The following is a 27,706-nucleotide window of genomic DNA, read 5'->3' as shown; positions in this document are numbered from 1 at the left end:
TCTTGTAGATCAGCCAAATGACGTAAAGCCAATTGGTTGTAAATGGATCTACAAGAGAAAACGAGACCATACCGGGAAAGTACAGACTTTCAAGGCTCGACTTGTGGCAAAGGGTTTCAACCAGAGAGAGGGAGTTGACTATGAGGAAACTTTCTCTCCTGTTGCCATGCTAAAGTCTATTAGGATACTCTTATCCATAGCCACTTTTTATGATTATGAAATTTGGCAGATGGATGTCAAGACAGCATTCCTAAATGGAAGTCTTAAAGAGAGTATCTATATGGTCCAACCAGAGGGGTTCATTGAACAGGGCCAAGAACAAAAGGTTTGTAAGCTTCAGAGATCCATTTATGGATTGAAGCAAGCATCTCGGTCCTGGAATATAAGATTTGATATTGCGATCAAATCTTATGGCTTTGAGCAAAATGTTGACGAACCTTGTGTATATAAGAAAATCGTCAATTCCACTGTAGCGTTTCTAGTTTTGTACGTTGACGACATCCTACTCATTGGGAATGATGTAGGTTTTCTGTCTGACGTTAAAAAATGGCTAGCTAAGCAATTCCAAATGAAAGATTTGGGAGATGCACAACATGTTCTAGGGATCCAAATAGTTTGGAACCGAAAGAACAAGACACTAGCCATGTCTCAAGCAACTTATATCGACAAAATATTGTCTAGATATAAGATGCAGAATTCCGAAAGAGGTTTATTACCTTTTAGACATGGAATTCACCTGTCTCAGGAACAGTGTCCTAAGACACCTCAAGAAATTGAGGGGATGAGACATATTCCCTACGCTTTAGCTGTTGGAAGCTTAATGTATGCCATGTTATGTACTAGACCTGACATATGCTATGCAGTAGGGATAGTCAGCAGGTATCAGTCTAATCCAAGATATGATCATTGGACTGCCGTTAAAAATATCCGCAAGTATCTTAGGAGAACGAGGAACTATATGCTCGTGTATGGTGCTAAGGATCTGATCCTTACTGGATACACTGACTTTGATTTTCAGACCGATAAAGATGCTAGAAAATCTACATTGGGATCAGTGTTCACTTTGAATGGAGGAGCAGTGGTGTGGAGAAGTGTAAAGCAAACTTGCATTGCAGACTCCATAATGGAAGCTGAATACGTAGCTGCTTGTGAAGCAGCAAAGGAAGCAGTGTGGCTAAGGAAATTCTTGACTGATCTGGAAGTCGTTCCAGACATACATCTGCCCATCACTCTCTTTTGTGATAACAGTGGAGCAGTTGCAAATTCCAAGGAACCTAGAAGCCATAAGCGCGCAAAGCATATTGAGCGGAAATACCATCTCATAAGGGAGATAGTAAACCGGAGAGACGTGGTCGTCACTCAGATAGCCTCGGAAGAGAATCTTGCTGATCCATTTACTAAGGCCCTCTCGGCTAAAGTGTTTGAGGGTCACCTAGAGAGTCTAGGACTAAGAGTTTTGTAAACTAGGATAAGTGGGAGAATAATTCGGCGTGTATCTGATGTATGCCCAATCTTCTTGTATTTTCTCACTTAAACTCAATAAAATACCATTGGAGTTTTAGTCCAAGTGGGAGTTTGTTGGGTTTTATGTCCTAAAACTCATAGTTTGAAAATGACAGATATACTTTTATCATTCAATAAAGTTGTTATTGAAGGTTTTAATCAATAAGTAGTTATTGATCCAACAAAATGTTCTTACTATATCTAAATCCAATAAAATAAAGGATCCTAGACTGTTACCTGAGACTCAAACTCTATGTAAGAGATATAAATATGGATCAAGTTTGAGTTAACAGTCTAAATGTTTTATAGTATAGGAATAAGGTTGGGCGCCTTATTCTGGGGACACTATGGATGCGGCCCACTTTGTAGCTAGTACAAACGATGTGATCCTAATTCGTTCATGTGAAGACATGCGAGTGGGGGTGTCCCGTGCAAAGAGTTTGCATAAGACCGGACCATGAGATAGTCACTTTTACTTTATAACACCGTTTACTGTTTGAAACTGACTATCTCAACTTTGATGGCCTAGGTAACTCGATCTTAATTCTGAGCTAACTATGAACTTCTATTTACTCGGGATTATCCTTAGATCTGCATGGGTGAGAGCAGCTCAACAGCGCTGGCTCAATAAGCCTCCCATTTCAAGGGTAAGACCCGGTAGATAGCTGGGGACATAGGGTGCAAGAAGGAATTCACTTCTACCCAATTTTGGGATAGTAGAGAGGTTGTTCTCTTAAGGGCTGAATCCAGGTCTTGAACAATTGGCGCCACCCTCATCAAAAGATTTGAGAGGATTTTTTGATTTGATAGTTGGACTACAAATCATTGTTCATTAGAGGATTAGTGGGACTTAAGGAACAAGAGGTAATTACAGGGGTAAAGCGGTATTTTGACCCAGCTGTAATTACGAACAACCTGTGAAGGGTCGACTTACCGATCATGGTTATATCAAATGGACATAATATATCTACAGTGAGGAGAGTGCAGCTACGGGCTTTAGTGGAGTGACCGCGTAGTTAACGATTGTTGGTTAACTAGGTTAAAGAGTTTAACCGGTTAATCTCAGATCGTTGGAGCTCATGATCTGTAGGTCCATAAGGTCCCCTGGTTAGCTCATATAGGAATAAACTTGGAATAATTTGAAGGAATAATTCAAATCATACGAATTAGGTTAATCATATAAGATATGATTAAGTAATTGATATATGATATCAATTTGAGAAATTTGGACAAAATATTTAAATAGGATTTAAATATTAAAATTATGAATGCGGATTCATAATCGGAGGCATGGATTTCATCAAACATCGGATTTTGGAAAAAGTCAAATAGTTGACTTTGACCAGAGAAAGTCAAAGGTTGACTAAAGTAGATTAAAATAATGTTTTTAACCAAGTTGGTGGAAAATTCTACTAACTTGTTGAGTGGAACATTTAAATAATCTCAAAAATCCACTTTTTGACACTTAGCCATGCCATGCATGAGTGGAATGTGTGTTGTAAGCTTTTGATGAACTTAGACATGCATTTTGCACTTAGTCATGCCATGCATGAGTGGAATATGTGTTGTAAGCTTTTGGTGAACTTTGACATGCAAGAGTTGCATGTAATTTGCCTATTTAAGAAGGCTTTTGTTCAAACATCAAAAACTCTTGGAACCTTTGGCCATTTGATGTGTTTTCAAAAAGCTTACATAACTCCTTTTAGCTCCACTTTTCTCTAATTTTTTCCTTCTCTAAAAAGAATCCCACCACTCTATTCCAAGCCTTGAGAATAGCTAGGAAGATCTCTTGGTGGTCCTTCATTGGAGCTATTTGAAGATTTTTGAAAAGCTACAAAGGTTTTTATTTTTCTCTACTTATCTCTAAGCATCATAATGTATGACCATGCATGTTTAATCCTAGGTTGTATTATGCATCTAGATTGTTATTTCGATTCTTGCTCACTTCCGCTGCGCATGTATGTATTTTTTCCATCAAGGCAGCCGCAGACTTTGTTGCCGATCTGACCCCACCCAGGCCAGGGGCGATGTCCGTGACCAGTGGACACTCTATGTGGATGGTTCGTCTAATGAGAGAGGTTGTGGCGCAGGCATGCTGCTCCTCGGCCCCGGTGGCCTTCAGTTTGAGTACGCACTCCGGTTTAGCTTCCGAGCTTCCAACAACGAAGCCGAGTATGAGGCACTGATAAATGGACTGAAGGTCGCCAGGGGGATGGGCGTAAAGCGACTCTTGATTCTCAGCGATTCCCAGCTGATCGTCAATCAAGTCACCAAGGAGTACCAAGTGAAGAACGCCCGTATGGAGAGGTATCTGGCCAAAACCCGAGGACTCCCTGCCCAGTTCGAGGACTATGTAATTCGACAGGTGCCGAGGTCCGAAAACTCCAACGCCGACGCACTGGCTCGCTTAGCCTCGGCATACGAGACCGACCTACCAAGAACGGTTCCAGTTGAAATACTCGCCGAGTCGTCCATCGACCAGCCTGAGGTAATGGAGATCCAGTCAGCTCAGCCTACATGGATGGACCCAATTAAAGACTTCCTGGTCAATGGCTCTGTCCCCGCCGATCCGAGCCAGGCCAGAAAGCTCCGACGTCAAGCTGCTTACTACTTGATGCAAGAAGGCAAGCTCTTCAAGATGGGGTATTCCCTACCATTACTGCGGTGCCTCGACCCAGAAGAGGCGAGGTATGTCATACGCGAGATTCATGAAGGGGTTTGGGGAAACCATGGAGGAGCTCAGTCCATGGCCGCGAAGGTCGTCCGCTAGGGCTACTACTGGCCGACGATTGAGCGCGACACCAGGGAGTTCGCCAAAACATGCGACAAATGTCAACGCTTCGCGAGCATTCTGAGGCAACCCCCGGAGATGCTGACGCCGATCTCAAGCCCTTGGCCTTTTGCTCAGTGGGGGATAGATCTGATCGGCCCGCTACCGATGGGGAAGGGGCAGTCGAAGTTCGCCATAGTAGCTGTGGATTACTTCACCAAATGGGTAGAAGCGGAACCTCTGGCGTTTATTACCGAGGCAAAGGTCGTCAGCTTTGTATGGAAGAGCATAATATGTCGGTTCGGTATACCGAACGCCATCATTACCGACAATGGAAGGCAGTTTGACGGTGCCCGGTTTAATCAGTTCTGCCAACAGCTCGGTGTACGACACCTCAGCTCGTCGCCTGCCCATCTGCAGTCTAACGGACAAGTTGAAGCCATCAACAAGATCATCAAGTGTGGTCTGAAGACGAGGCTGGAATCTCTGAAAGGTCGGTGGGCAGAAGAGCTGTCGGAGGTATTGTGGTCTTACCGAACTACACCCCGCCGATCTACTGGTGAGACGCCATACGGCCTGGCCTTCGGGTCCGAGGCTGTTGTCCCTGCGGAAGTTGGCATGCCAACACCCCGAGTTGAGAATTTCGACGAGCAAGCCAACAGTGAAGCTCTACTAAGGGAGAAGTTTAAAGAACTACCTAAAAGAAGAAGGAGAGAATACCTGACTTTGGCAACGGCTGAGGTACACGAAAACTCGAGAGTGAAAAAGTGAAAAGTAAAAAGTGAAATCAAAGAACCCCGCCTTTTATAGGACAACCCGGAAGCGCGAGAGCCATCCGATCAAGGAAGGATCAACGGACAGGATTTGTCCACGCCAGACAATCCCCATGATGACGTTTGGGTTCTCGAAGCAGAAGCTAGGGCTGACGTATCCATGACGTCACGCACAAACGCTTGGATTCGACCCATCTTTAGTTAGCTCGGAGGACTTCGCCGAGCCGACCGCCGAGCCGACTGTCGCCCCGCCGAAGTGGGGGCCAATGTTGGAGGCGAATCCTAGCCTGCCACGTGTCATGATTGAAAAGGTGAATTGGATGAACGCGCAGACGAAACATGGAAATTGACTCCGAAGTACTCAGGTCGGAGGATAGGGTAGGACCTATAGTGTCGAGCCGAGGTGAGACGGAGTCCGTAACAATGTCTCTTCCGTACCCGACAACACGCCGCGATTTTAGGGTGTGTCAGAATCCCTGTCGGGCCCAGTTTCTATAAATAGAAACCCTTGCCTTAAATGCATGGTACGCAATCCTAAGTAGACTCGGCAGGTTAGCTCGGACTAGGATTAACTTGCTCGTCGGAGTGCTAACTTTGTTTTGCAGGTCTCAAGAAGGGTTCAGAGAAGGGGTGGGACCGCTGGCCATAGTTCGTCCTGAGTATTCTGATCTAAATCGTATTCGAGCTCGGTCAATTTCGGGCTCAAACAATGTCATATAAATTTTTTCACCAACTCATTTTAAATGTTTACCGACAAAGTGAGAGCCGACTAAATTCATCAAAGAAAAATAGCTAGTCCTAGTTTGTGAAGAACGGTTGAAAAATTGATAGTATTTTTTTAAAAAATTCTCTATTTTTGCATTTCTCTTTTTCGTCAAATATTTAAGAGCATATTTAACTTATCATTTTTTTTTTGTTGTTCCTTCCTCTTTTTTCTTTGGGGCTTACAGGTATGGAAAATATTCTTAGATGCAGAGATCTTCCCGGCTTCTGTCGAGCGACAGACCCGAACGATCCAATTCTCCAATTTATCGTGAAACAGTCAATCCGGAGCGCAAGATTCGACGCCCTCATATTGAACACATTCGAAGAATTGGAGGCACCCATTCTCTCAAAGACCCGAAATTTCTACCCCAACGTCTACCCCATCGGACCCCTCCACGCCCTCCTCAAAACAAAGCTCTCCCTCTCCGACCAAGAATCCGAGTCTTTCAACAATCTCCCACAAGTCGACCGGAGCTGCTTGGCCTGGCTGGACGCCCAGCCGTTGAAATCCGTCATCTACGTCAGCTTCGGAAGCATCACGGTCATGGGATGCCACGAGCTGATGGAGTTCTGGCACGGGCTGGTGAACAGCAGCAGAAATTTCCTGTGGGTCCTACGCCCGGACCAGCTTAAAATGGAGAGTGTGAATTAGATATTCCAACGGAGTTGGAGGAGGGCACGAGAAAGAGAGGGTGCATTGTGGGCGGGCCCCACAAGAGAAAGTGCTTTCCCACGCAGCAGTTGGCGGGTTCTTGACGCACAGCGATTGGAACTCGACGTTGGAGAGTATGGTGAGTGGGAAGCCCATAATTTGTTGGCGAATGCGTTCGACCAGCACGTGAACAGTAGATTTGTGAGTCATGTGTGGAAGGTGGGTCTGGATACGAAGGACACATGCGATAGAGAAAATGTGGCCAAAATGGTGAATGATCTAATGGTGAATAGGAGAGAGGAGTTGGTGAGATCCGCGGCTAAAATTGCTGATTTGGCAATGCAAAGTGTGAGCCCAGGTGGGTTGTCGGATGTCAATTTTGACCGGTTGATTCAACGCCTTAAACTGCTAGCTAAGTCAGCAAAACACAGCCAACAACCACTAGGTAACCATTTTTTTTGCTCATTTCGCATTTGTACCATTTTGAAATAAATATAAATTAAATCTCACAAATCTCGAAAAACTTACATATTTTCTTCTATTTTGTACTTAGTACTAACTTAGTTTAATGCGGTGAATTAATTATTAAAAGATCAATAAACTACCATTCAATCCAAAAATTTAAGCGATAAATTGAGAGACTCTCATAACAGTAACTAATACAGTTAATTAAATAAAAAGCATGTTGTGGTACAAAATTTATATCAATAATTGCCTTCATTTTGTCGTGCTATGATGTAACTGAGGTATATGCCAATTACCGCTGAGCTAGCTTTGGTACATTTCACAAGAGTGTAGATTAAATTTGTATTTATTTATGTGTTTTCTTTTAATACTTTTATGTTAGAACTTTCACATTTTTGTCATTTTAATGGATGAATGCATCTAATTATTCATTTCAATATATTTTTAGGCTTTTATTTTTTTTAACATTATTTAACCGTTACAAGACTATAATTTTTTAAATTCTATTATTAATTAAATAATTAAAGATAAAGTTATTAATTTTAGAATTAATTTTTAAGTACAAATTTACAACAATTTTATTCTATTTAAAAAAACAATTTTATTCAAACTTTTCACCATCTTTTTCTAGTTCATTTAAACTTAAATAATGTATTTAAAAGACAAAAAAATCCCTTAAATAAAGGAGAGGGTAAAACAACAAAATTAAAATAAAAAAATAATATATTGGTTAAAAGACAAAATATTATATATTTAAAGAAGAAACTGAAAGACTAGCGGGATCTTCTTAGCTGTTCAAATGACCGAATCGTCCAGAGTTTGAAAGATACGAGTCAATAGCGTAATCCAGTCAAAATAAAGTAGGATAAATTAATATTTAAAAACTAAAATAAAAAAAAAATAGAAAGAAGCCACAGAAATCTCCATTGGGGTCCACGAAACCAACATTTTCTTGATTTTTTATTTTTTATTAATATATAATAAAAGCAACATAAATCATTATTATATTCAACGACATTTCCATAAGTATATTATTTATATATTTAGGGCTAACTAACAGCAATTAAAAAGACTTTGTATCAATATTTATAATTTTCGTGATTTTTTCTAAAATATCTGTATCCGTAAAATCGGGACTTTTCTATCGACATCTATATTTCGAACTTTGAAATATCCTTTAAAATTCATTTGAAAGTTACAAAAAAAACATTCAAAATACAAACAAATAATCAATTAGACCGTTATAATATAATTAGATGATTGAGAATTAAATGGCCCACATGCTCTTCACAAACATGAAAATACAATACCAAAAAAAAAAAATCTTTAGTATTATTATCATTATCATCATAATTTTTTCAAATACTTTATGTCTTTGACCCACCATTTGCTTAAATATCTCCAATATTTTAAAAAGAATACGTAATTTACGTATAAAATGTCAAACAAAACGTATAATTAGAATAATTGTAGAGAAAAAGAGAGAAAAAAAATAGAGTTCTTCAAAAAAAAAAGAATAATAATAAATAAATAGAGTATATTTTCAATGAAAATGGGAAATGGCTCTCGTTAAAAGGAAGTTGAAGATTTGAAAGGTGTGCCCCTGCCCCTTCAATTTCTGTTTCAATTTCCATTTCCACACGGAGAAATTATGTGGTCAGAGAGAGAGAGAGAGAGAGAGAGAGAGAGAGAGAGAGAGAGAGAGAGAGAGAGAGAGAGAGAGAGATTCTTCGTTCTTGTGTTGCGCAACGAATTTGTTGCGTCTTCACATATCAAACCCAACTCGCTCTTGACTGAACGGCCCACGGCGGAGAAACGAAACCCACCTATGGCATCGATCAATGACGCCGATGTGGAGAAATTGGAGGTCCCCGAAACTGCCCATCAGATTAGCAGCGGTCCGTTGTTCTTCCTTTTTACTTTTCTGATGTAGGTCTCTCTCTTTTTTCTGAAACCTGATTCAATTGGCTGCTTTTTGTTGTGTATTTCTGAATAGTATGCTTGAGGATACCTTTTTTCTCCTTTTACTTTGTGAAATTAGAGCATGACAATGATTAATCACCAAATGTTGGGATGTGATTCTCTTCTTTCCTCCTCGAATCAAGTAAACAAACGAAGTTCATGTTCATTTCCAAGAGGATACCGTTCAATTTTTTATTCGTCTGCTTTTGACTGTGGGTTGCCGCCCTCTCAATCATTAATAAATTAAAAGAATCCCATCTTTCTTCTTAAAGCTAACTCGATTTTTTTGTTTTTGTTTTTGAATACTTAGATTCATGGTTTCAAGTGGGGTTTGTCCTCACCACCGGTATCACACTGCGGGAACTATAATGGTTCCTCTTGGTTGGATATCTGGTGTCGTCGGATTAATTGCAGCCACGGCCATTTCATTATATGCAAACACTCTTATTGCCAAGCTCCATGAATTGGGTGGGAAGAGACATATCAGATACAGAGATCTTGCAGGCTTTGTATACGGTATGAGAAGAGATCCAAACTAAGGGGGTGAATATTTTGGCTGATTTTTCTTTATTTCTTCCTGATGGCTTTCTTCTTGCAGGTAGAAAAGCTTATTCTCTTACATGGGGATTACAGTATGTCAATCTTTTCATGATTAATGTGGGATACATTATCTTAGCCGGCCAGGCCTGAAGGTGAGATCAAAAGAAGTACACTGATCATGCTTTTAAACTAATGAAATTGATCATTCATTGTAATCTAATGAACTAGTCAAATAGCTCGAATAGTATGAGCAAAGTATTGGGGTCAGTAACCTTGCTTTGACCATGATTCTTCCTGTGCTCCATGTTTAACATCTTTCCTTTAATTTGACTGCATGAAAGTCGAGAAAATTGTTTTTGACACTTTTACTCTCAGAACACACTTATCTCCTCCTCAATATTATAACTTAATATTTGTTTGTTTCCTATGAAAAAGTCTTGGTGCCGACATGTATTAAGTTAGACCCAGACTTTTGACCAATTGAATTCTAGTCTAATAAGTAATAACAGTGCCAATATATATAAGGAAATGTCAATAATCTTGTTGCTGTGATGGACCAAAATTTTAGAGGAAAAGGGATTAAGAAAATCAGGGCCTATTTTGGTTTATCGAGAGAGATTTAACTTCCCCTTTTTTTTTCCTTTGTTTAACACGGGTTCGAAGATGGTTCATCTTTTCTCAGTCACGTGTTGAAATGTACCTAGATGTCCACTATAGTACCTAAAATTGAAGAGAAAAGGAAAAGAAGGACAATACCTAGAGAAAAGTTTGGTAAGTGTAGGAGCGTTTAATTTTTATGGAACTGTTATAACTCCATTTAAAAACCATTTTGCTGACAATTAAAGAAAGAAAGTAACGCACGAAAACAAAAAAATCAGTTGTTCTGATTAACAAACAAAATGGGTCACTTTTGTCAAAACCAAGTTTGCTTGAAGATCACAACAATCGATTTTGTCTGTATATTGTGTCCTCTTATTAGAGAAGCAATGAAAGTGGAACTAATAGTTTGTTAAATGTCGAACTCTTATTCTACTGTAACCCATGAGATTCCTTGTCCATGCTGCAGGCTGTTTATGTCCTTTTCAAGGATGACCATGTGATGAAGCTTCCCTATTTAATTGCCATTGCTGGTTTTGCCTGTGCCTTGTTTGCAATATCAATACCACATTTATCAGCTCTAAGATTTTGGCTAGGATTCTCAACTATCTTCAGCTTGGTATACATTGTTGTTGCATTTGTTCTGTCAATTCAAGATGGTAAGTTTCCATTGTCTGATGTCGTGCCAATCTTGGCAATTGGCTTGTTGCAAAGTTCAATGTATCCATTTCAAACCTAAGAAACTGAAGTTAAACTTCATTTCTCAATGAGTAATATTATTTGGATTAAGAAATTCGATTTCCATGAGATATTTCATTCTCTGTAAAAAAATTCCCCACCTCTAGTTAAATTACTTTCTTGTTTCTCTCATCCATATCTTCTCCTCACTTCATCATGTTCTTTGTGCTTTTCCTCACATTCTCTCTCTCTCTTAGAGGACCTTTTCTCCTAGGCAAGGAAAAAATCCTTCTCTATGAGAGGTTTAAGCTATTTAGGGCAAAACCTAAAAGTTTCTTGCTAAAATATTTGAATAAAAGCTTCTAAACAATAAAACTCATGAAATTCTTTTTCATTCCGAGTTTTATTCAATTGAAGTATTTTCAATGAAATTGATTTTGAACTTACACAATGATAATGTGTCTTCTGGTATAACTTTCAAGTACTGGAAGTAAAGATTCCTTGGTTTAAAATTCTCATGGATGATTTCTGCTCTTTTAGGGGTCAAAGCACCTGCCAGGAATTATAGTATTCCAGGAACGGCGACTAGCAAAATCTTTACGACGATAAGAGCATCTGCTAATCTGGTTTTTGCCTTCAATATTGGAATGCTTCCAGAGATTCAGGTATGACCTACTTACATCCCTTGTTTTCTAGATTACCCTTCTGTTGCTCAGTGAGTATGATTGTAACCAGAATTTGAGCCTGTAAACTTGGTGCATTCATCAGTTCAACGCCATATTGCGAGGTTCAAATAAATTTAACTAAACCCAAGATTTAAAATTTGTATCCCCTTTTGCCCTCTGCTAAGCTGTATAGTATATACTAATTCATTCTTGATAGGCCTAGTAGAACGAATATAGGTAAGCTCCCAAATTGCTTTCTTCATATCTGTCTTGTAACTTGAATTCCATCTATGTTTATACTTACGCATATATACTTTCAAATTTCTCTCTTTCGGACCTCCATTGCAAAAAAAAATTTGTTGTTACAGGCGACCGTGAGGCAGCCCGTCGTCAAGAACATGCTAAAGGCTCTGTACTTCCAGTTCACCGCTGGAGTTTTGCCCATGTATGCTGTTACTTTCGCCGGATACTGGGCATACAGATCTTCCACCTCAACTTATTTACTCAACAGCGTATCCGGACCAGTTTGGGTGAAGGCAATGGCAAACATATCCACATTCCTTCAAACAGTCATCGCCCTGCACGTAATTGTCTTCAATCTTCACTCTTCACTACTCTTATCACCTTGTTTCATTTAACTAAACTGTCTTCATCGATTCGCATTCAGATATTTGCAAGCCCGATGTACGAGTATTTGGACACGAGGTTCGGGATCAAAGGAAGGGCGCTGAACATAAAAAACCTGTCTTTCAGAATAGGTGTGAGAGGAGGGTACCTGGCCATAACCACACTGGTCTCAGCTATGCTGCCTTTCCTTGGGGACTTCATGAGCCTTACAGGAGCAGTCAGCACATTCCCTCTAACATTTATCCTAGCAAACCATATGTACCTTGTGGCAAAGAGGAGCAAACTCAGTTCTTCCCAGCAGCTATGGCATTGGGCTAATGTTTGTTTCTTTGGCTGAATGTCTTTGGCAGCAGCAGTTTCAGCTTTAAGGCTCATAGCAGTAGACTCCAAAACCTACAATTTATTTGCTGATCTTTGATCAAGTTCCATTTTTTTCTTTTTCAGCTTCTGAAATCTCTCAGTTTTCTTCATGGATATGCTGCTCTCTCTTCTTAGTCTTGTGAGCTTTTTTGCCAGGTAATAATAGTATAGTATGGCCTAGCTTACATTACACTTTGCTCCCCTCTTTTTTAACTTTGTGATGATAAAAGGGTGGAGTATTGAAAATAAAATTTCAGCTTCATTTGTTGGCTCATTTTGATTTTGATGGGATTTTTGACACCGCCAATGTCTGGTTGCGGTGATATTAGACGTTAGATATAGTTAAGACTTTGTAGTTAAACATGCTTGAGTTATGTAATATCAAGTTGGGTGACCACATGAATGTAATATATTTTATATTCACGAGTTATGGATTACTTGCCTTTTCCTTTATTATTATTATTTATTTTGATAATAAAATATAGTTTGGATTAAGCATAATAATACAAAAATAATACTTTTTTCATTAGTATTTAAAAATCTTAAAAACATTGCAAGTTCTTAGATTTAACTATGAATTAGGTTTAAATCCTATTTTATTCCATTTGCTTTAAACAAATTTTGATATTGATTTCTCAAATTCGTTCATTGTCAATTTGTTTTTGAATTTTGAAAAGATTTTTAGAACATGTTTTAAAAAAAGATTCTAAATAGTTTCATCCATCTAAGGTAGGTAGTGAAGATAGAGATGTTAGGTGACCAAATTTATAAAATGGTTAATTTTTTTAATGGTTTAAAGACTAAAATAAATATTTTGAAAATGTACGTATTAATATATTCATTCTTTTAATTTAAGAACTATAATATTTTTTTTCAAGGTTTTAGAGACTAGAATGGAGTATCGGAAGGCTCATTTGATAACATTCCCTATTTATTATTTATTGTTTTCAATTTTTAAACATATAAGCATTCGTTAACTATTTTTGTTTATTGTTTGTAACATTTCCAAAATTGTGTAGAAATTTTAGAAACAAGAAAATTAAAGCAAAAAACGATTTCCTTTTTAGTTTTTTATTTTATAAAATTATGCATGTTTACTCACAATTTGTTTGGCATGTTTTTACGTTTCTTAATAACACATTTGAATTAGAAATAAAAACAAGTTTTTGAAAACTTTTTTTTTATCTTTTAATTTTGGTTTAGATTTCAAAAAAAAAAAAAGTTTCTAAAAAAAAGTAGATAGCAAAACAAATGAGTATATAGGTGAAGGTAGTATTTATAACCTTGACTTTTGAAAATAGAAAACAAAAAACAAAATTGTTAATTATCAATACCCAAATTTCTTATTTATTGTTTCTATTTATAGTTTTTCAAAAGTATAAATAAAAATCTTATTTTATCATTATTGACTTTAAAATACATAATAAATATAACATAAAAAATTTGGATATATAGTTAAAAAAAATTAAATTTTCATTTAAATTTAGATAATTTTTCTTTATTAAAAAAACTTTAAACAATAAACTAACTAAACATATTAATTAAAAATTTAATTTTTAAAGTTTGAAGACTATGGTGGGCAGAGTGATTTTGAAAAAAAATATTTAAGAATAATTGATTTTCCAAAATCACAACCCAAATGATACCTTACAAATGACAAGTAAATTTTAAGTGATTTATGTAATCCTAAAATCAATTTTTTAAATTTTGATAATGACAAAATGATTTTGTCATGTCAAAATCATTCTCAAATACATTCTAAATGGATAACCCTAAAAAATTTTAGATAAAAAAATTATAATTAACCAAATAATATAATATTATATTATTGAACTTTTGGATTTAGAAATAAATGGTTGTCTGGTAATTAGAGATCTCCAAGATGAAACGTTGGGTTGATTGGCCCGCCAACGATAGGGCCGAGGCAGAAAAATACAGCCCAAGTATATAAATCCGGCTCGTTTGTGGGCGGGTCTATAAATGCTGAGAATTAGGTTTAGGAGGAGAGTGATACGAAGCAGACGCCGCCGAAACTCTGTAGCAGAAGGAGAAGCAGACGCCGCCGAAGATGGTGAAAGGAAGGGAAGGAGAGAGAGTCAGGTCTGTAATATAAGCGCCTTTAGAAGATCAAATTTTCAAGTTATTCTTGTGTCGTTCTTCAACTAATTTGTTTTTGTTGTTCTTTCACTTCTCTTTCACGTTGGAATTAGACTCTACATCCGCGGAACAGTTCTCGGCTACAAGAGGTAACTAATCACTGTCTATCAACTCCCTCCTTCACATTTTCTTACCCCATGTAAAACCGACGAAGTAACATTAACATTTGAGTTTTTATGTTTCTGGACTGCGTTATATTATTTTCTTGGTGGTTGTCATTTGTCTAGGTCTAAATCCAATCAGTACCCGAACACTTCATTACTCCAGATCGAGGGTGTTAATTCCAAGGACGAGGTTTCCTGGTACCAAGGAAAGCGATTGGCTTATATCTACAAGGCTAAAGTGAAGAAGAATGGGACACATTATCGTTGCATTTGGGGCAAGGTCGCTAGGCCTCATGGTAACAGTGGCATTGTTAGAGCGAAGTTCAAGTCTAATCTGCCACCAAAGTCCATGGTATGGTGAAAAATAAAGCTGTCTAATGTGTTGGAGACCTCTCTATATTGTTTATTAACAATATTTTTAAACCTCTATGCAGGGTGACAGGGTCAGGGTATTCATGTACCCCAGCAACATTTGAGGTAACTTTCTCTTTATCTTTTGTATGTTTTGATGCTTCTGATTATAGTCTGTCTTTGGTGTTGAAGTCACGTGTTTGCACTTAGCAACTTTATTTGTTCACTAATGTGGGAATGGCTGTGGCTTTTCCAAAATCCTTGCATCCGTATATGTTTTGCGATGTTAATATGATATAGCTAAAATCTCAATTACAAGCTTCCCTTTCTGTGCTTTTTTGGAAGACATGTTTGGATTATAATAATAGGATTTTCAATGAAGTAGACCCTCCGATTATCCAAGTATTAATCAAGTTCATAACTTTTTGCTGTCATCTTTATGGTGTATCTTTTTTCTAACTACAAAATGTTGTTTGGCGAGGTGTATTTGTAACTCGGTATATAAAGGTTGAAGGACGGACGATTGGGTATTTAAGAAACGGGAAGACAGTTTTGTGGAGTTGTATTCATTTTGTTGAATGGTGTTTGGAATTAGGATTTATATGAATTGACAGCTCGTTTGGGGCATGGTATCCGTATAGTGATAAATGGTTATTTTTTGTCAATCAATCCTAAAATATTTTGTTTCCACGGTCGCTAGGTTGTTATCTGTAATTATTTGTTTTTGTATTGCCATGGGCAATGATTGAATTTTGGGATGATAAGTTTTACCTATTTGATTTTGTACATGGTATATTAATGTAAATGTGCTCATCACTTTATTTAATTATTTTTGTTGTAGTTGCCCCTGTTTGTCGAAAGATCTACTTATTTATTAGACCTGGCTTAAATTAGGGGCTAAATACACCTCTGATTCCTTGTTTTTTTTGTTGTATAATGATAATGTTAGATTTAATTAATTGTCTGCTTTTGCTTCAAGATTCTGTGGGCGAATTGAAAATAGTGGAAATAATGCCTGCATTGTGTTATCCTGATTTGTAATTAATTGATATGAGCATCATGCATGAGGTTTGAATTTTCATTGTATCATTTTCTCTTCTGAAGCATTTTGTGCCTGTTTTCATGGCTCTTTTCTGAATTCTATTTGTTTTTTTCATATGTACATGTGCGTAAAGTGAAGTGAATGGTGTTGAAGTTTACCGTTCACTGTATCTCACCTGTGAACCATACCGGGAAAAGCTAGTTTTATATTTTCCTATTTCTTGTTTAATGGTGCTGAGCATCTGTTTATTTGTTATTTCCTAATACGTGCTTAATGTGTTTTTGCAGCGATGGAGAACCTAGATGTAACTACTGGAAGGGACTTTTATTTTTATTATATTTTGTGAGCTAAGATAGAAGCATTTACTGTTTTCGGAACTGAGTAATTTTTGGCGTTTAGTGGATGTTTCACTCTCAAGTAGTTGAACAGAATTTTACAACCATTTGTCTTGAGCATTTTCATGTGTTAAGCGATGTGGTTGCAGTTCTTATCAAGTGGTTTTCTCGTTTACAAATCCTATGTACTTGTGTTATTCTAGTTCTTATTGACTTTTTTTTTTCTTTTCACTACCTTATTACTTGATGATCTGAAGGCAAAAAAAATAGATAGGTAGACGTCATCTAGGTTTTCTTTATTGGTTGATTATTTTACAGTGGATTGGTCTCAAAGGTTATTTGGGTTGGTTGCTGACTCGTGATTTATAACTTGTGGCTTCCATCGAGCATTCTTGAACTATCAAGTCTCCAAATTTTGTTCACTATGTTACAAACTCGTTATTGCTTTTGATTTCAATACTATGAAGTATAAAGCTTCATGTTTGTTGACCAACATTGAGATTTTGTGCATTTACTTGGCAAATTAGAGGCTAACATTGGAAATATTTTGAACTAATTTGAAAATTTGGGTTTCGAAAAATCTGTATGAAGTGTCCAACCTAATGCAGCCCATATATTTTTTAGTTGGGTCTTCAGGTTATCGGGTGTGGGCAAGCTTTGAACCATTCCTTGGGTTGAATCCGAATGAGGTTTCCAATCCTTTATATTTTTTAGTTGGAATGGTTGGGTCTGAAGGCAAGCAGGAAAGGGTTGGTTGAGTTCTGCCATTTTTTCTAAAATCAATCACAATCTTTTTCCTCCTCGGTTCAAGGATAAAAAACTGGAGCATCCACATGAGAACAGAGAGAAAGGGGGATGGAGCAAGTGGAGAAAGATCCTTAAAGGCATTTTGTTTACTATTATATGTAGGGGTTTTTTCTAACTCGTGAATCAAATTGACTTTTAATTTGGTAAAAAATTAACTCAACTCAAACTGAAAAATTTCTAACTCAATCCAATCCTCGCTGATTTGAATATCATCCTTGAGTATACAAGAAAGTCAACATACATATGTATATGATTTATAAGGAATCGCTCTTTTAAGAGTGACATTCTTTTAGATTTAAGCAATTCAATGAATCCTTCTCAAAGTAAAGGGTCTAAGATAATATTACTGCTTTTTGATTTAGAGTTACTTTGAAGACAAATTAAAACGGGTGTATGTTATTCATTCTAATAAATTCATTGGAGTTTAATGAATTAGTGATCTGAATGTATTCTCAATTAGCCTTTATTTGTCACCGTCGAAAAAAAAGAGCCTTTATTTTTACTATTTTGGTCTAGGAGTTACAATAATCACCCTTCTCTTTGTAGAAAAAAGTCCTCGACTCTTGTTCTATTAGTGGTCATCTATTCGAGATATCCCGAGCATAAAAACATAATAGACAATTTAAAAAGAGGAATGCATCTCTCGCTCATCGATTAAGGAAAATAAATTATTATGTTTGAAAGTAATGTTTCCAAAACAAAGGAATAAGAAAAAATAAAGAGAGTTCAATTTCTAAATGCAACGACCAAAGTTGGGCCTATAAAGAGTGGATCACATGCGTTGAAACAATACGTGAACTGCATCATACTTGTTCCTTTCATATTTTGTGGATGGGAGACCTAATTTAATTTCAATTGCAAATAACTGGTTCCTTGATCTCAGCACTACCAATTTCTTGCTACTTGCACTTTGTTTTGAATTCTATTTGTAATGGGCGATTCAATAGCTACATCTATAATATTATTATTCCTTGATTCAAGTTTGTCCTTTATGATTTGGGGTTGACAATCTAAAATTGGTATTGAATTAGAACATACCGGAGATGTTTCAATATGTTGACATTTATATAAGTAAATGAAATTTGTTGATTGAGTTGGGAGGTTACCATCTTAAAGAAAAGAAAGGTCCATTTTTTTCCATCTTGGTCCAAAAGCTCAATCATAAAAGATCTATGATGGCTCAAAATGAGAGATGAATCGATAGATTACAAGAGTTCTCAATGGTTCAAAATTGTTTTAAGAAAAAGGGCATAAAATTACGTTTGTTTCAAAAGTGAGTTTAAAATGACTTTTATTTGAACTAGTACGATCACTATTTAGACAGATTTTGTTGAGAATAAATTACATTTAGATTTTAGTCTTATGTGAGTTTGGATTGATTTATACTTTTTTGCTATCTTCGTACATCTAAAATGTTGCTGTTGTTGATGTGTAAATATGGTTTGGAAGAATTACCATATTCGTATAAAAGGGAATCGACATAACCTGTGAAACAAGAAGGAATAGTACACCGGTCTGGTACTAGCATCAGATGCCCTAATGCTTAAGTTAAAATTGCTAATAAAAGTAGGATTTTTCTGTGTACCTTTATTATGAAGCATTTTTTTCCTCTTTATAGATGAATCCTTCTCTCCTTAGGATATCTTCAATTTGAACGGCTAGACTTGAGAGATAATTATGAAATCGTCGGGTCTCAAACGCTCGAAATGCAGATTTGTGATACTGTTATCGATCAATACCCAAATTTCTTATTTATTGGTGATACTGTTGCAAGTGGAAATTATAATAAATGGGGAGGAAACAATAATGTAGCGGTTCGAACACAGATCTTACCATGTTATGGATGAATAAACTACCACCCAACCCAAAAGCTTAGATGGATTGGGTAAATTTAATTCATATATTGGATATCTAATAGATACCTTAAAAAATAAATTTTAAGTGATTTTATGTTTTTTAAAAATCAATTTTTTAATTTGCCAAACATGATCAATTGAAATGGAAGTGATTTTGGCAATGACAAAAGAGATTTTGTCATGTCAAAATCACTCCCAAATACACTCTAAAGGGATAACCCTAAAAAATTTTAGATAAAAAATATATAATTAACCAAATAATATAAGATTATAGTATTGAACTTTTTGATTTAAAAAAGGATTAGTATATAGATAGTCTATTTAGGAATCCTAATTACGTAAAAGGATGGAAAAGTATATAATTTACACTTTTGTCATAAAAAAAATCCCTAATTAGATGGTACCCATTTACTAATATATCCATAAGATCCTTCTCAATATTAAATCATTATTAAAATATAAATTTGGTAAATTGGGAGAAAATCCCTCAAATTGTGCTAATTACACTTTCCAAAACTGAAAAATCCCATAACCCCCAAATTTCTGTAACCTCCGTTCTTCTCCCTCGATTTTCTTTCATTCCTCCGACTCTTGGGATTCTTCTTCCTCTGAAACCTCCGTTCATCTTCTCCGACATCGTCGCTGTCTTCCTTTGTCTCCGGCGGCTCCAATTTTCTTTGTCGCAGAACATTTCATCTCAAGCATTTCATTTCGACTCCGACGACTCCAATTTCCTCTGAAACCTCCGATTGCATGAGCATTTCATTCCTTCATTTTGGATTATCCGGTAGTTTTTATTTTTTGTTTATTTTGAAAAAAAATATATGAATCTATTCTTGCTGCCGCCAAAGATTAGTTGGCTAGTATATATTTCTGATTTCGTTTGTTTTAAATAATGTATATGTGGGGATATATAGTATAGTGTTTAGAGTAGGATATATATTATATCTCAAGTTTTATGTAACTGGATATATACTGATGGTGATTTAAAATTAAGAATCTGGTGGATATATACCGTTAATGATATACATCTTGGTTTTCTGATGTAAATCAATACATCTGGAAAAATTTTATACCTCAGAAAGTTTAGTCTATGTTATACCTAATATGTATATTCAATATGTTATACTTAATACCATGTCTTATAGAATTTCATGAATATAATTCCATCTTGGTATAAATTATATTTTACTTAAAATGCATTTATACATAATGTTAATAGTAGATTTCAATGTACAAGTAGATTATATTTTATAATAACGAAAAAACATGAACATAATTTATACCCATATATAGAAATAGCTAAACTGTACTTTAAAACAAGAAAATAACATTCATTCTGTTGGGTTTTATGTCCTGAAACTCAGAGTTTGAAAATGCCAGATATACTTCTATCTTTCAATAAAGTTGTTATTGAAGGTTTTAATCAATAAGTAGTTATTGATCCAATAAAATGTTCTTACTAGATCTAAATCCAATAAAATAAAGGATCCTAGACTGTTACCTGAGACTCAAACTCTATGTAAGAGACATAAATATAGACCAAGTTTGAGTTAACAGTCTAAATGGTCTATAGTATAGGAAGAAAGTTGGACGCCTTATTCTGGGGACACTATGGATGCGGCCCACTTTGTAGCTAGTACAAACGATGTGATCCTAATTCGTTCATGTGAAGACATGCGAGTGAGGGTGTCCCGTGCAAAGAGTTTGCATAAGACTGGACCATGAGATAGTCACTTTTACTTTATAACACCGTTTACTGTTTGAAACTGACTATCTTGACTTTGATGGCCTAGGTAACTCGATCTTAATCCTGAGCTAATTATGAACTTCTGTTTACTCGGGATTACCCTTAGATCTGCATGGATGAGAACAGCTCAACAGCGCTGGCTCAATAAGCCTCCCATTTTAGGGGTAAGGCCCGGTAGATAGCTAGGGACATAGGGTGCTAGAAGGAATTCACTTCTACCCAATTTTAGGATAGTAGAAAAGGTTGTTCTCTTAAGGGCTGAATCCAGGTCTTGAACAATAGGCGCCACCCTCATCAAAAGGTTTGAGAGGATTTTTGATTTGATAGTTGGACTACAAATCATTGTTCATTAGAGGATCAGTGAGACTTAAGGAACAAGAGGTAATTACAGGGGTAAAGCGGTATTTTGACCTAGCTGTACTTACGAACAACTTGTGAAGGGTCGACTTACCGATCATGGTTATATCAAATGCACATAATATATCTACAGTGAAGAGAGTGCAGCTACGGGCTTTAGTGGAGTGACCCGGTAGTTAACGAATGTTGGTTAATTAGGTTAAAGAGTTTAACCGGTTAATCTCGGATCGTTGGAGCTCCTAATCTGTAGTTCCATAAGGTCCCCTGGCTAGCTCATATAGGAATAAACTTGGAATATTTTGAAGGAATAATTCGAATCGTACGAATTAGGTTAATCATATGAGATATGATTAAGTAATTGATATATGATATCAATTTGAGAAATTTGGACAAAATATTTAAATAGGACTTAAATATTAAAATTATGAATGTGGATTCATAATCGGAGGCATGGATTTCATCAGACATCGGATTTTGGAAAAAGTCAAATAGTTGACTTTGACCAGAGAAAGTCAAAGGTTGACTAAAGTAGATTAAAATAATGTTTTTAACCAAGTTGGTGAAAAATTCCACTAACTTGTGAGTGGAACATTTAAATAATCTCAAAAATCCACTTTTTGACACTTAGCCATGCATGCATAAGTGGAATGTGTGTTGTAAGCTTTTGGTGAACTTAGACATGCATTTTGACACTTAGTCATGCCATGCATGAGTGGAATGTGTGTTGTAAGCTTTTGGTGAACTTTGACATGCAAGAGTTGCATGTAATTTGCTTATTTAAGAAGGCATTTGTTCAAACATTAAAAGGTCTTGGAACCTTTGGCTATTTTTTTCAAAAAAAGCTTACATAACTCTTTTTAGCTCCACTTTGCTCTAAATTGTTCCTTCTCTAAAAAGAGTCCCACTACTCTATTCCAAACCTTGAGAATAGCTAGGAAGATCTCTTGGTGGTCCTTCATTGGAGCTATTTGAAGATTTTTGAAAAGCTACAAAGGTTTGTATTTTTTTCTACTTATCTCTAAGCATCATAATGTATGATCATGCATGTTTAATCCTAGATTGTATTATACATCTAGATTGTTATTTCGATTCTTGCTGACTTCCGCTGCGCATGTATGTATATTATCCATCATGTGGTATCAGAGCATCTAGAATAACATTCATTTGCATATGGTGGGTACAAATTCATTTGATGAATGTTGTGGTTGAATTAAGTTGGATATATTACGGTTTTGGCAATCCTCTTAATTTTGGCCTGTATTTATGTCCTTTTATTTGTATTTTGTTTTTTCTTCCGGAGTCATTAGAGTTGAAATTAGGTTGTAATTTGGTCAAATTCAAAGAGAAAAAGGCTGAAATTTAGCTTCAGACTGGCCTGCAACAAATATTTCGACCCAGTTCGATTTTCCTCCCTTGTGGTCTGGTTCGTGCTGTTTCAAGCCGGTTTGGGTTCATGGAGGTTCGGTTTGAAGGGGTTCAAGGCCGGTTCAAGCTTTTGCAAAACTGTTTTGTAATAATTTAGTTTAATTTAGTTGTAAGGATGCCAAAAACGGTCCAATTTAATTGTTGATTTAATTATGCATTATGCATTATGAATGTATGAATTAAATGTTTTATATTGAATGTGCATAATGTATGCCATTTAGATTTAAAATCCCACCATAGGATTAAGCATGTATCATGCATAAGGTATCTTGTAAGTAGTTATAATGTATAGTATGCATGATAAGTTCAAATTTTGATTTGAATGTATGGTTATGGAGCATGCCTATAGTTTATAAGTGTTATAAAAGAAATAGACATTAAAATCCATAACAAAGATAATATGCATGCTCACTTAGGGTTAAATGGCCAATGCAAAGTTTTCATAGGCAAAAACTAGGTCGTTAACTCATAAATTGGTAAAACACGAACACTCACCCGATAAAATCTTGTCTAAGGCTGGGGGTATTTAAGTTGACGGTTTACGGAACACCCCCTACCTGGAGATTGAGTCGGTTCTTGAGTTGTGTTAACCAATTTCATGAGCATGCGTGAGTGGTGTGCGGTAATAAAACTGGTTTATCACCTAGACATCGTAGGTTTAAATCCAATATAAAAGTTATATTTGGATCAATCATCTAAACTTAGGATATGTTTATTTAGCCTAAATATATGTCTAAGTGAAAGTATACCCTAAACCGTCAAGAACACTTCAGCTGGAGATTAGTAACATACTATTAGCTCTAGCGTCCCTAAGAGTTCACAACGTGAGATCCATGCTTGGCTTCGTGTCGCCCTGGGAGCGGCCTCCCTTCGGAGAGTGTTTGCATGGGTTATGAACAGGGTGAATAGGGGAAGTAGTTCATAGTAAGTGGGTGAAGGATTAGTGTCAACAAAATCTTACGGTCTCTTCCATTAGGTCGCACCGTGAGAGTCCTATAATGCGCCTGCATGTCTGCCCTGGAGCGACCTTACCAATCGGAGGGTGGTATTATAGGATTCGGAACACCGCGAACTCCTAAAAGGATAGGATTTCTTAGATTCGTTTTCAATCTTGACTTTCCAATTTCGGGAGCATATTGATCCTAATCTTAGAAGTCTGAAAGTGGCAGGTCACACTTACAAGAATTACTAAGAGTTAGTATATTCTTGACCAAACCAAATGATAACTAAAGGCTATAGGAATAACAGTTATTGGTATTAGCATTTAGTCAAGATTGTCTTAATTCAATGGAGGAATGGTTGACTGCCTCTCGGTGGAGGCTGTTCTAAACCATTGAAGTATCGTTGCAAATATAAATAAAAATTGGGTACTTTATTAGAATTTGCTAAAATTAAAATTGGATTTAGAACTTATATAAAGTATGTTTGTTTTTCAGCATGAATAGCTCAATAGTTCAACTCTTAGCTTCGGAAACACTAAACGGAGATAATTATTCAACGTGGAAAAACAATCTGAATACAATACTAGTTGTCGATGACCTACAATTCGTTTTAACTGAGGAATGTCCACAAACCCCTGCCGTACATTCCAACTGAAATGTTCGGGAAGCATTTGATCGATGGGTCAAAGCCAACGATAAGGCCCGTGTCTACATTCTTGCCAGCATGACTGATGTATTGGCAAAGAAACATGAACCCTTGACGACTGCAAAGGAAATCTTGGATTCATTAAAGGCAATGTTCGGGCAACCTTCGTCGACTTTGAGACAGAGGCACTTAAATACGTTTACAACAAGCATATGAAGGAGGGGACCTCTGTTACAGAACATGTCCTGGACATGATGGTCCACTTCAATACTGCTGAAGTGAACGGGGCCACCATTGATGAGGCAAGTCAAGTAAGTTTTATTATGGAGTCTCTTCCGAAGAGCTTCATACCCTTTCAGACCAATGCTGCTCTGAATAAAATAGAATTCAACTTGACAACCCTTCTAAACGAGCTCTAGCGTTTCCAGAACCTTACTAAGGCTAAGGGGAAGGAAGTGGAGGCAAACGTTGCCACCAGAAAGAAAATACCAAGAGGTTCGACCTCTAAAGCAAAAGCTGGACCTTCAAAAAACAGAAATGTTCAAATAAAGAAGAAGAAGGAAAAGGGGAAGGCTCCCGTGGTTGACAAGGGAAAGAATGTTGCAAAGGGAATCTGTTTCCATTGCAACCAAGACGAGCATTGGAAGAGAAATTGCCCGAAGTATCTTGCCGAGAAGAAGGCAGAGAAAACAACGACAGGTAAATACGATTTACTAGTTGTTGAAACATGTTTAGTGGAGTATGATACTTCCACCTGGGTACTTGATTCAGGAGCCACTAACTATATTTGTTTCTCATTTCAGGAAACTAGTTCCTGGAAGAAGCTGGAAGAAGGCGAGACAACATTTCTCTAGTGCCTTCTTAAATAAGCAAATTACATGCAACTCTTGCATGTCAAAGTTCACCAAAAGCTTACAACACATATTCCACTTATGCATGGCATGGATAAGTGTCAAAATGCATGTCTAAGTTCAACAAAAGCTTACAACACACATTCCACTCATGCATGACATGACTAAGTGTCAAAATGCATGTCTAAGTTCACCAAAAGCTTACAACACACATTCCACTTATGCATGCATGGCTAAGTGTCAAAAAGTGGATTTTTGAGATTATTTAAATGTTCCACTCACAAGTTAGTGGAATTTTCCACCAACTTGGTTAAAAACATTATTTTAATCTACTTTAGTCAACCTTTGACTTTCTCTGGTTAAAGTCAACTATTTGACTTTTTCCAAAATCCGATGTTTGATGAAATCCATGCCTCCGAATATGAATCCACATTCATAATTTTAATATTTAAATCCTATTTAAATATTTTGTCCAAATTTCTCAAATTGATATCATATATTAATTACTTAATCATATCTCATATGATTAACCTAATTCGTACGATTCGAATTATTCCTTCAAAATATTCCAAGTTTATTCCTATATGAGCTAGCCAGGGGATCTTATGGACCTACAGATTATGAGCTCCAACGATCCGAGATTAACCGGTTAAACTCTTTAACCTAGTTAACCAACATTCGTTAACTACCGGGTCATTCCACTAAAGCCCGAGCTGCACTCTCTTCACTGTAGATATATTATGTGCATTTGATATAACCATGATCGGTAAGTCGACCCTTCACAAGTTGTTCGTAAGTACAGCTAGGTAAAAATACCGCTTTACCCCTGTAATTACCTCTTCTTCCTTAAGTCCCACTGATCCTCTAATGAATAATGATTTGTAGTCCAAGTATCAAATCAAAAATCCTCTCAAACCTTTTGATGAGGGTGGCGCCTATTGTTCAAGACCTGGATTCAGCCCTTAAGAGAACAACCTTTCTACTATCCTAAAATTGGGTAGAAGTGAATTTCTTCTAGCACCCTATGTCCCTAGCTATCTACCGGGCCTTACCCCTGAAATGGGAGGCTTATTGAGCCAGCGCTGTTGAGCTGTTCTCACCCATGCAGATCTAAGGGTAATCCCGAGTAAACAGAAGTTCATAATTAGCTCAGGATTAAGATCGAGTTACCTAGGCCATCAAAGTCGAGATAGTCAGTTTCAAACAGTAAACAATGTTATAAAGTAAAACTGACTATCTCATGGTCTGGTCTTATGCAAACTCTTTGCACGGGACACCCCCACTCGCATGTCTTCACATGAACGAATTAGGATCACATCGTTTGTACTAGCTACAAAGTGGGCCGCATCCATAGTGTCCCCAGAATAAGGCGTTCAACCTTATTCCTATTCTATAGACCATTTAGACTGTTAACTCAAACTTGATCCATATTTATGTCTCTTACATAGAGTTTGAGTCTCAGGTAACAGTCTAGGATCCTTTATTTTATTGGATTTAGATCTAGTAAGAACATTTTCTTGGATCAATAACTACTTATTGATTAAAACCTTCAATAACAACTTTATTGAAAGATAAAAGTATATCTGGCATTTTCAAACTATGAGTTTCAGGACATATAACCCAACAAACACCCACTTGGACTAAAACTCCAATGGTACATTTTATTGAGTTTAAGTAAGAAAATACAAGAACATTGGGCATACATCAGATACACGCCGAATTATTCTCCCACTTGTCCTAGTTTACAAAACTCGTAGTCCTAGATTCTCTAGGTGACCCTCAAACACTTTAGCCGAGAGGGCCTTAGTAAATGGGCCAGCAAGATTCTCTTTCGAGGTTATCTGAGTGACGACCACGTTTCCCCGGTTTATTATCTCCCTTATGAGATGGTATTTTCGCTCAATATGCTTTGCGCGCTTATGGCTTCCAGGTTCCTTGGAATTTGCAACTGCTCCACTGTTATCACAAAAGAGAGTGATGGTCAGATGTATGTCTGGAACGACTTCCAGATCAGTCAAGAATTTCCTTAGCCACACTACTTCCTTTGCTGCTTCACAAGCAGCTACGTATTCAACTTCCATTGTGGAGTCTGCAATGCAAGTTTGCTTTACACTTCTCCACACTACTGCTCTTCCATTCAAAGTGAACACTGATCCCGATGTAGATTTTCTAGCATCTTTATCGTTCTGAAAATCAGAGTCAGTGTATCCAGTAAGGATCATATCCTTAGCACCATACACGAGCATATAGTTCCTCGTTCTCCTAAGATACTTGAGGATATTTTTAACGGCAGTCCAATGATCATATCCTGGGTTGGACTGATATCTGCTGACTATCCCTACTGCATAGCATATGTCAGGTCTAGTACATAACATAACATACATTAAGCTTCCAACAGCTGAAGCGTAGGGAATATGTCTCATCCCCTCAATTTCTTGAGGTGTCTTAGGACACTGTTCCTGAGAAAGGTGAATTCCATGTCTAAAAGGTAATAAACCTCTTTTGGAATTTTGCATCTTATATCTAGACAACATTTTGTCGATATAAGTTGCTTGAGACATGACTAATGTCTTGTTCTTTCGATTTCGAACTATTTGGATCCCAAGAACATGTCTTGCATCTCCTAAATCTTTCATTTGGAATTGCTTAGCTAGCCATTCTTTAACGTCAGACAGAAAACCTATATCATTCCCAATGAGTAGGATGTCGTCAATGTACAAAAGTAAA

General features: G+C 36.8%; 2 protein-coding genes and 5 pseudogenes across 4 annotated transcripts; 6 read left to right on the top strand and 1 right to left on the bottom strand.

The window, feature by feature from the left end:
- Positions 1–781: 781 nt before the first annotated feature.
- LOC148210715 (secreted RxLR effector protein 161 pseudogene) lies at positions 782–1,462 on the top strand (annotated as a pseudogene).
- Positions 1,463–3,463: 2,001 nt separating this feature from the next.
- On the top strand, positions 3,464–4,273 carry LOC148210714 (uncharacterized). Its single transcript, XM_088125160.1, has one exon. It carries the CDS (start codon positions 3,464–3,466, stop codon positions 4,271–4,273), a length of 810 nt encoding a protein of 269 aa, XP_087981286.1.
- Positions 4,274–5,998: 1,725 nt separating this feature from the next.
- Positions 5,999–27,706, top strand: part of LOC111025330 (7-deoxyloganetic acid glucosyltransferase pseudogene) — a 40,174-nt pseudogene continuing 18,466 nt past the window's right edge.
- LOC148210713 (proline transporter 2-like) lies at positions 8,531–12,787 on the top strand (annotated as a pseudogene). The gene is made up of 7 exons (XR_015791837.1): positions 8,531–8,826; positions 9,201–9,406; positions 9,489–9,576; positions 10,490–10,686; positions 11,246–11,370; positions 11,739–11,954; positions 12,038–12,787. The product of XR_015791837.1 is annotated as a proline transporter 2-like (transcript).
- LOC111010174 (large ribosomal subunit protein eL33w) lies at positions 14,307–16,530 on the top strand. The gene is made up of 5 exons (XM_022283513.2): positions 14,307–14,457; positions 14,568–14,603; positions 14,742–14,970; positions 15,053–15,095; positions 16,299–16,530. Exons 1-4 carry the CDS (start codon positions 14,426–14,428, stop codon positions 15,092–15,094), a joined length of 339 nt encoding a protein of 112 aa, XP_022139205.1. The 5' UTR covers positions 14,307–14,425; the 3' UTR covers position 15,095; positions 16,299–16,530.
- Positions 21,935–25,459, top strand: LOC111010217 (uncharacterized; annotated as a pseudogene). Its single transcript, XR_015791836.1, has 4 exons — positions 21,935–22,110; positions 23,978–24,439; positions 24,557–24,827; positions 24,932–25,459. The product of XR_015791836.1 is annotated as an uncharacterized LOC111010217 (transcript).
- Positions 26,402–27,402, bottom strand: LOC148210712 (secreted RxLR effector protein 161 pseudogene; annotated as a pseudogene).

Source organism: Momordica charantia (assembly GCF_013281855.1).
Source record: "Momordica charantia cultivar OHB3-1 chromosome 6 unlocalized genomic scaffold, Mcharantia_2.0 BLBB01000006.1, whole genome shotgun sequence".
Lineage (NCBI taxonomy): Eukaryota > Viridiplantae > Streptophyta > Magnoliopsida > Cucurbitales > Cucurbitaceae > Momordica > Momordica charantia.
The sequence above is the reverse complement of the archived record's forward strand: the minus strand, read 5'-3'. Positions and strand labels throughout refer to the sequence as shown.

What these genes read in the sequence shown, in the direction of transcription:
- LOC111010174 (XM_022283513.2), top strand. Translation starts at nt 14,426, where the DNA reads ATGGTGAAAGGAAGGGAAGGAGAGAGAGTCAG. An exon ending in AGGGAAGGAGAGAGAGTCAG is followed by an intron (nt 14,458 to 14,567) that starts GTCTGTAATATA and finishes CGTTGGAATTAG; the next exon opens with ACTCTACATCCGCGGAACAG. An exon ending in ATCTGCCACCAAAGTCCATG is followed by an intron (nt 14,971 to 15,052) that starts GTATGGTGAAAA and finishes ACCTCTATGCAG; the next exon opens with GGTGACAGGGTCAGGGTATT.
- LOC148210714 (XM_088125160.1), top strand. Translation starts at nt 3,464, where the DNA reads ATGTATTTTTTCCATCAAGGCAGCCGCAGACTTTGTTGCCGATCTGAC.